The 9,216-nt window shown below is 41.3% G+C and overlaps 1 protein-coding gene across 1 annotated transcript; it reads left to right on the top strand.

Annotated features, from left to right (window-relative positions):
* Positions 1 to 2,666: 2,666 nt before the first annotated feature.
* znf319a (zinc finger protein 319a) lies at positions 2,667 to 7,691 on the top strand. The gene is made up of 2 exons (XM_080884305.1): positions 2,667 to 3,203; positions 4,191 to 7,691. Exon 2 carries the CDS (start codon positions 4,359 to 4,361, stop codon positions 6,117 to 6,119), a length of 1,761 nt encoding a protein of 586 aa, XP_080740431.1. The 5' UTR covers positions 2,667 to 3,203; positions 4,191 to 4,358; the 3' UTR covers positions 6,120 to 7,691.
* The last annotated feature ends 1,525 nt before the right edge of the window (positions 7,692 to 9,216 follow it).

The following is a 9,216-nucleotide window of genomic DNA, read 5'->3' as shown; positions in this document are numbered from 1 at the left end:
AATATAATGGAAAACCCAGCATTTAACAGAACCATTAGCCTATACGGCTATCCAGTTTGCTATCACTGTATTGGATCAGTTAAAGTAAAAAGGTCATATGATAATGGTGGGTGATGTAATAAAAAGTTTTTAAAACAATGATTTTGAATAATAATGAGCTCAAAGTCAGTACAAAAAATGTTAAGTCTAAGGCTCCAGCAACACTTATCTTTATGTGGAGCAAGTTTTTGTTTTGTATTTGGCCCAAATGAAGCTTATGCAGCCTATTTATTTAATTTTATTTAATTTAATTTTACTTATTCAGTTTTTTAAATTACATTTTGCTATGAAAATGTTAAATAACTGATTAATTGAAACAGGGAATAGTCTGTGAAAATACATTATATAAGGCACAAACAGTTTGTGTTGTTCTAACAGACTTGAACGTTAATAATTGGTGTGTCCACTTTGAGGCTTCGCCACAGTCTGAACCTGAAACCTCTCCAGTTATTTCTTTTAGTTGTCTTCAGGAATATTTCTCCAGTCTTTCTGATGTACATTCGAAGCATTCGTATTTGGATGCTGGTCGACTCTTGTCAGGAACCCCCCCAAAACAACCAAATTCCATAGCTCAAGGCTTCAAAGCTCCCACACCGCTTCCACGGTGTTGAAGGACGGGTGGCTGAAATGACACAGTCTCCATCATGTTTTATAGAAGGTGGAGACAGTCATACCTCTCTCCTGACCTCCTCTAAACAATGTAATGATTTAAATTAAAAGTTGGATTCCTCACTCCACAAAACCTATTGCCAACAATTTCCAGTCCAGTTCTTATATAATGTGGCATAACTCACTCTTTTCTTGCCACTTCACTTCCTTCAGATTGCTTCCTGACAGCCATGCTTCCAGTGAGCCGCCTATATCCAAAGAAACAGTTTGAAAAGTGCTTAAGGAAGCTGAAGCCCATGTTAAAAAGTCTGCCACCTTTGAACTAAAATACATGATCTTTTTCAGTTTTGATAAAAGGACACTATGGGCTCAAAATGTGGTCATAAATATTTTGTACTTGTAAATCAGTTTCGTATGTGTAAAAAGAATTTGTGTGTGCGTAACAAAGATTTGTGCGTGTAAAAAAGATTTGTATGTGTAAAAAGAATTTGTGTGTGTTTAAAAAAGATTTGTGTGTGTAAAAAGATTTGTGCGTGGACTTAGCCAAAAAAAACCCCTGCAAGTTACAAGTACGAATTTTGACCCTATTTTTCTTCCTTTCATTTGATTGGTCAATGTCATGTCAATCACAAATGTAACAATTCAATCAGAGAACAGATGGGTTTGGCTGTCAGAGGGGCGCTTTTTTGAACTGCTGGTCCTTGAAGGGTAATACAGTTTGAAGCTGGAGGATCTCTATATAAATATCCGATAGCAGCTAGGTCCTCTAACTTTCAGTAGCTGTTGAAAGGAAAAAGTTGTGGTATATCAGTGGTTAGAAATACCAAATTACTTTAGGATTAGTTTAACACAAAGTCAGGGCTGACCCGGGACCATTGCTGTGAGTCACAGTGCGCAGCATAAAAGTCATTTCACATCGGACGCAGGATGTGCTGCTAATGCTAACTGCTAACTAAAAGCAAAGGATCCAGAATTTGTTACGCTGGCTGCTGGGCTCTGTGGGTTTTTGCAGCAGCTCTACCTGTACTAGATGCACCTGCTCCTTGTCGTTTCTATCTCTGACTTTATGTCCTCTACAAGAGTTTCTGTTTTTCTTGCTAGTTCTTCAAATGTTAAATAAAAACATGTATGCTAATTCATAACGAAGAAAGCTTTGTAATGAAGACTGTCATTTCCAAAACACTGCCCGCCCCCACCCCGCGGTCCGCAGCGCTGTTGAAAAGGCTGTGGAAGTCCCTGTATTAAACACGTAGACCTGTGACACAAAAATCACCAAACTCGGACGACCACAGACTGTTTTCCTTCGTGGTGATGAAGGAAAACGCTGGGTTGGCATGAAAACAGGCATTTATTCCCTTCAAAGACCTGCAGTTCAAAAAAAGTGCCCCTCCGAGAGCCAAACCCATCTGTTCTCTGATTGGATTGTTACATTTGTGATTGACATGACATTCACCAATCAGATGAAAGGAAGAAAAATGGGGTCAAAATTCGTATTTGTAACTTGCAGGGTTTTTTTTTGTCTAAGTCCACACACAAATCTTTTTTACACATACAAATCTTTTTTACGCACACACAAATTTTTTTTACACATACAAATCCTGATTTACAAGTACAAAATATTTATGACCACATTTTGAGCCCATAGGACACAGAAGGTGATAATTCTGTGCTGCATGCGGATCCCACCGTGATGCCGAGGAACCCATTAAACTCATCGTTATAACAATGTTTATCTTCCTCTTTGGTGGTAATAAAGAGCATATTTTACTAAATAAACAGAATGCTTCTCCCATCTGTCTATTTATCTATCCAGACAGACAGGTTTTTCCCCCACGTTAGAAATAAAACTGTGGATTCTAATTTTTAAAAATACTTGAGAAAATGTAGAATGTAAAAAAAGGAAGGCTGCCTCTCGCTTCCTGTGACACACAGAAACATGTTCTTCCTGTTGGTGAGTGAACAATATCAACAATGTTGAAAAATATGAATACATTGTTATTAAAATTGTTGCCTTTAACATTGATTTTGGGCAACGGTGCTTTTTTGGGGAAGACATTAAGTGAAATGAGCTTTATATTAGACAAAAGTATCGCTGCTGAGAATTTCACCTAACTTGTGCGGTTTTGTCTGTCGGTTGAAAACGATGGTATCAGTTGAGACTGTGGGGGTTCATGGTGTACACGACAGAGCTGATGAGACAGAGTACACAGTTGAAACACTCCCCCTACTGTCAAAACGAGGAAGTAGACTTTCTGATACGTTAACAACACCTTTTAGCTTTGTGGTGGATTGTAAACTCTTCCAACAATCAGCGAGAGTTATTTTATCTCCACCGGAGCTCGTTTTGGTTCCTCGGTGCTTCTCTAACATAGTATCGCAGTAACAGCGACGACAGCTCGCTGCGTGGCGGTTTCCGGTGTCCGTCCGTCTGCTAGAGGATGGCGTCCGGCTTCAACCGCATCCCTACCACCGCTGGTCCTCCGAGTCCAGAAAACACCGACGGTTTTCGACCAGAGGCCGAAGACGGCCGTGAAAAGCAATGCTAAGCAGCTCAAGTAAGTTATCGTGAATTCATTTTTTTCTGAATGCGATTTTTTTTTCTTTGCAAACGTGCGAGACTCCGCTGCAGGAGGCGGATTTCCTCCCGCAGCTTCGGGGAGGCCTAGTTTGATATGGGTCCTGCATACAGTGAAGGTTCATATCAAATGTTAGACCAGTATAAACGCTATTGTGGCCTGTCATGAAGCGGCATTTTGAAGCCAAAAAATATAGCTTAAAGCCCGTGGTACTTGAGTCGCTTTTGCAATGTTTGACTTACGACACGATATGCAGTTTATGACCAAGAAATATGGGAAGTTAGAGTGGTTTTCTAGTGAAAGAAAACCGGTATTATTTGCTAAGGAAGTCCAGTTGTTTAGTGTCGTTAGCTGTTACTAGTGGTTAGCTGTTAGCTTTCGCAATTGACAAGCTAACGTCGGGTAGCAAGCTACTCCCTGGAACCGAGGGGAAAAAAATAATGAAATACGTTGTAAGAAAGCGTTTATTTTCAGGACCAAGTAGACAAAACCTTGACTCGTGAACCACTTGCATTTAAAACATACTTGTAATTGGAAAAACTCGTCTGTTAATTTCCCGAGTTACGTTTCAGGAATTAGACCGAACCAAATAATTGTGGTTATGGTAATGCTCAAAGCTAGCTTAGCTGAGGGTTTTAGGGTTTTCTGGAGAAGTACATACATGCACTCTACATCTGCATTAGCTAACTAAATGTACGAAGTACTTTGACTTCTGTCTCTAGTATAAGTATGGGTCAAGTTTTAGGCCTCAAATTTGGGGTATTTTTCAGTTTTTCCTCACCACAGTCTAAACCTGAAATTCAGGCAGGTTTGTATTACTTTCTTGTAGCCAATAGCAAGTTTTGTAAATTGTTGTCGATATTGAGTGTTACATACTGTGGTAACTGCATGCTTTAATATTTTACACTCCCTTTTGTGTGTTCGCTGGCCAATCATACTTAAATCTATGTTCTTCTATCCAAACAGGTTTTCTCTCCTAGTCTCAGAGGACACGTGTAAACAGAGATACTGCACTGAGCTCTTGTCAGTGAGCTCATTACCATTTTTGAAAACCACATCCACCATTCTCTCAGTTTGGGACTGAAATTCCCCTGTCATCTCCCGAGTGCTGAGCCCTTGCATGCGAAGTGGAAGATGACGGAGGCGTGGCAACAGCAACAGCATGCAGTGGCTCCACCCTCTGTTGTGCACACGCTTCCCCAAGGGACTGACAACCCTCTGGGTTGCGCTGTGTATGGAGTCGTCCTGCAGCCAGACACCTCCCTGCAGCAGCCCCAGCATGGCCAGCAGCATGCTGTTCAAGCTCAGCAGCCTTCGCTGCAGGTAGGGGGCGAGAGAGGGCACAAGTGCGGAGCCTGTGGCCACGACATATCTCACCTGGCCAACCCCCATGAGCACCAGTGTATGGTAACTCAAGACAGATCCTTCCAGTGCACGCAGTGCATGAAGATCTTCAGTCAGGCGACAGACCTTTTAGAGCATCAGTGTGTGCAGGTGGAACAGAAGCCTTTTGTGTGTGGTGTATGTAAGATGGGTTTCTCATTACTCACCTCCTTGGCTCAGCATCACAACTCACATGGCAACGGAAACAATCCAATGAAATGTTCCATCTGTGAGAAAACCTACCGGCCGGGTTCTGGGAACGCAACCCCCACCTCGTCAGCTGCCAACCCTCAGCAGCCCTCCACCGGGGAGACATCCGGTGGAGGCGCAGCAATCAGTGCCTCGTCTCCTCCTGCATTTGAGGCTTCTGCACCAGACAGGCCATATAAGTGCTCCGTGTGCCACAAGTCCTTTCGCCATTTGTCAGAGTTGACACGTCACGAAAGAATACACACTGGCGAAAAGCCATACAAATGTGACACGTGCGATAAAAGCTTCAGTCAGTCTTCACACCTGGCACACCACCAGCGTACGCACAGCTCAGAGAGACCATATAAATGTGCTGTATGCGAGAAGAGCTTTAAACACCGCTCCCACCTCGTGCGGCACATGTACGCTCATTCAGGCGAGCACCTTTTCAAGTGCAATTTGTGCGAGATGCACTTTAAGGAGTCATCCGAGCTTCTGCATCATCAATGCCAGCCAGAAGGCGAGAGGCCTTTCCGCTGTGGGTCATGTGGAAAGAGCTTTAAGCGGCCGTCTGACCTGCGACAACACGAGCGCACCCACTCTGAGGAGCGACCTTTCCAGTGCGAGGAGTGCCAGATGAGCTTCAAACAGCAGTATGCCCTCGTTCGCCACCGTCGCACTCACAAGAACCCAGCTGACCGCCCTTTCAAGTGCAACCTCTGCGATAAGGGCTTTCTCCAGCCATCCCACCTGCTGTACCACCAGCAGGTTCATGGCATGGAAAGCCTCTTTAAGTGCGCCTCCTGCCAGAAGTCGTTCAGTCAGTCGGGAGAACTTTTGCGGCACAAATGCGGCGGCGAAGTGGAGAAACCCTACAAGTGCGATGTGTGCGGCAAAGGTTACAAAAAGAATTCAACGCTGCAGCGCCACCAGAACTCTCACTGCACAGAGAAGCCGCTAAAGTGCTCGCTATGCGACAAGCGTTTCGTGTCATCCTCAGAGTTCGTCCAGCACCGCTGTGACCCGACTCGAGAGAAGCCGCTCAAATGCCCCGACTGTGAAAAGCGCTTCAGGTATTCGTCCGAGTTGCAACGCCATCGCCGCGTTCACACGGGGGAGAAGCCCTTCAAATGCGCAAACTGCGACAAGAGCTTCAAGCAGCGTGAGCACCTGGCCAAGCACCAGAGTGTGCACTCGCGTGAGACGCAGTTTAAGTGCGTGTGGTGTGGCGAGCGTTTTGTTGACCTCACAGCCCTGCAGGAGCACACGGTCCAGCACACCGCAGAGGGCGAGAGTTTTCCTGAAGCTCCCTGCATCCCGTGAGCTGAGCTGCTGCCAAGCCCTGGGCAGGAAATGTGCCAGCCTCCACTTGCTCATTTGTATTTTAGAACATGCCCCCATTAACTATGAGTTTTAGCATCAGTAATGTTAAGACTTGATCAGTAATGTTAAGACTTGATTCATCCTCTGAGTAAAAGGTAAATCGCCAGAGGGGGTTAGGCTCCCTCTTCTCTTCTCCTTTCCTTTTTTTTTTTTTTAATGCAAGAGAAAGATGTGTAATGTCAAACGTGGAAAGATCTTGATTTTGTTTAATACTGTGTGGAACCTTATCCTGTGGTTGCATGTGGTCGTCTGTTTTGTACCCGTTTGATTCTGTTAAGAAAGATGGCAGGAAAGTCCCGATAGTTGTTTCCAGTACATGTGTAGGCTCCTCTGCAATCCGTGTGCCTTCATTTTCTGTTGTTTGTTTTTTCTGTTTTCTTTTCGTTAATTTTTTTTTAAAATCAATCAATCATTTTGTGGTGTTTAATTTTATGTCCAGTATAGCGCAAAGAAAAGTCCTCCCTTCCAGCAGTTGGCTTGAGCTGCAGTATCTTTTCACATGCTAGGTCTTAGGTAGTATCATCTGTTTGTGCATGAATATTTATCACACTTTAATATCACTGTTGTATTATAGGTTTGATTTATTTAGAAAAACATCCAAGAAGAAGGAAAAAAATACAAGTGGATTGTGAAAATGTATAGCCAGTGTCCTATGAAATGTGTGTTGTTGCATCTTTGTATTAAAACAGATGACATGTAGGTAACTAACCTATACCTATTATGTCATACGAACACTTGACATGTGCAATAGAACATGCACAATGTAATATTTATGACTACTGATTAATGGCATAGTCTACTCTGTTATATTATAGATTGTGTGTATACGCTATGTAAACATTGAGAACTGTATAGTGCTTACGTTACCTGCTTTTCTATTTACTATGAATGAGCTTGCTGTATTTTGCAAGCACCTTAGTTCCATTTCCAGAAGGATGTTTAACCCAACAGGACTTCAAAGCATTATGTTGCTCACTTGCCACAAATTAGCTGCATTAGTTACTGTATGATAGATCTAACAAAAGTATTATTATTTTTATTTTTACTATTATTATTTTTATTATTATTATTATTTTTTTTTTTTCAAGAATTGGCCTTGTAATGTTTTCATGGGATTGTAGCCTCCCCTTGGTCCAGATCAGATGTTCAGCAGATTAATATGACTAGCCTCAAAGTTGCCACTTATGTGTTGGTTTGTACCAGGGATAAAGTTTAAAAAAAAAAAGTGTGTGTACCTTTAGTTTACTGTGTGGATTTCTATATTCTGTACAATCTTTGCAGTATATTTAAAAGAAGGATTTGGGGGTTTAAAAGATCACAAACTGGGATTAGCAATGGGAAAGTGAGATGGATGGATTGTGTGCCATGGTTAAAAGATCCTGGTGAGTCTGCTTCACGCTGCAGTATGGGATTAGCAATTGTAATGGAGCACTGATTTACACATATGGATATCAAATATAGGCTCCTGTTCATACTGTATACAGACAATTAAAATAAACCACCCTTATGACAGTTAAAGTGTACAGTGTTTTCATCAGCTGTATTATCAGGAGAATGAATGGATGATGATGATGAACGTTAAAGAGGATAGACATCAGGGATGGTGTGACCTTTCAAGCCAACCATACATAAGGCAGGTTAACGTACATTCTACTTATAATCAGAATTAATTGAATAAATACGGCAGCGTTTGGCGTTTGAAAGGAGGTTAAGTGCTCAGAGTAGAAAAGCGCTATAAGAACCAGTCCATTTACCATAAAATTGAATCATAATATTCCAGCTCCAATGTAAACTGAATTTGCTTTGTACTGTCAAGTTTGCGTTGATGGGTGTACGTGGACATCGAGGTGAGTTTTTAGGGACAAAGGTGCAACTGTTACTAATTTATAATTGACCTGCTATTAAGACAGGAAAGCCTTTACAGTAGCTCACTGAAAAGAGATATATCCCATTACATTCCTCAGATTAAATATAAAAAAATAAAACTGACATGATATTCTGTCATTTTGTTTTTTATTGTTTATTTGCTGTTTATGTGTCTTGGCAGTCTTGTTCTTCCTCGTGTACTAACATAAATGTCCTGAAGTTGAATATGTTTAGAGTACACAAGCCAAACGCCAGGTTGTCTGTCAGTAGGGAAAGAATAACTGGGTATAAACAAATACACGGAGAACTCCATTTATATTTTTTAACCACTGAACAAATTGGGATATGAGGGTTTACATAAAATAGCTAATATTTACTAAACTTAGTTGAGCAGCGCATTCTTTTTAGGTATTGTAGGAATTGTAATTGTAGCTGTTTTTAATGTAATTTGGAAAATTCTGCAGTACAATCAACAGTAAATCCCTACTAGTTATTTATTATTATTATTATAAATTTGATTAGATCAACTTGTACTAGTAATCTGGTAACTGAAAATCATTTCACTTGTAGTTTGGATAAATTTACAAGATGGTGGTTTGAACTTGATGTGTAGTTTGGGGACAGTGGCTCTGACAAAAAGCAATTCAGCAGCATTACTGAAGATTGTAGTTGGGAGTTATGGAGAGAGATGTTAGGGAGACATGGGGGTTGAGCAGTTTGGAGACACTGAGGCGAAGCTGCGATGGTTTGGAAATGAGGGATAGTGACTTTATTGGACAAAGCATGTTGAACATGGAGATGCCAGGCAGGAGAAGAAGTGGACGAAAAAGCAGATACTCTGCTGTCACACCATCCGCTGCTTTATTTTAGATACATATATTATATTAACATGTATTTGTAAAATAACGTTTAGTAAAGACTGACAAAATAGTTAATGTTGATTGCAAGTAGAAGGTAAAATTGCAGCAGATTTGTGCTGCAGTACTTGCCTATCCTGCTACTAAAAACAAACATAAATAAATGCAGATAAATGTTTAGCAGCTTTCAAAAGTTACTAACGGAAAATAATACGTGGGAAAATATTTTGTAATAATTACGCGTTTAAACGGGGTCTTATTTTTCACATCTAAATTATGTCGTTTAAGGCTTGCTTTACTTCCGGGTGACGTTG

The sequence above is a fragment of the Rhamphochromis sp. 'chilingali' genome (assembly GCF_963969265.1).
Source record: "Rhamphochromis sp. 'chilingali' genome assembly, chromosome: 6".
Classification (NCBI taxonomy): domain Eukaryota; kingdom Metazoa; phylum Chordata; class Actinopteri; order Cichliformes; family Cichlidae; genus Rhamphochromis; species Rhamphochromis sp. 'chilingali'.
This window is presented reverse-complemented; position numbering and strand designations above follow the sequence as displayed.

What these genes read in the sequence shown, in the direction of transcription:
- znf319a (XM_080884305.1), top strand. Translation starts at nt 4,359, where the DNA reads ATGACGGAGGCGTGGCAACAGCAACAGCATGCAGTGGCTCCACCCTCT.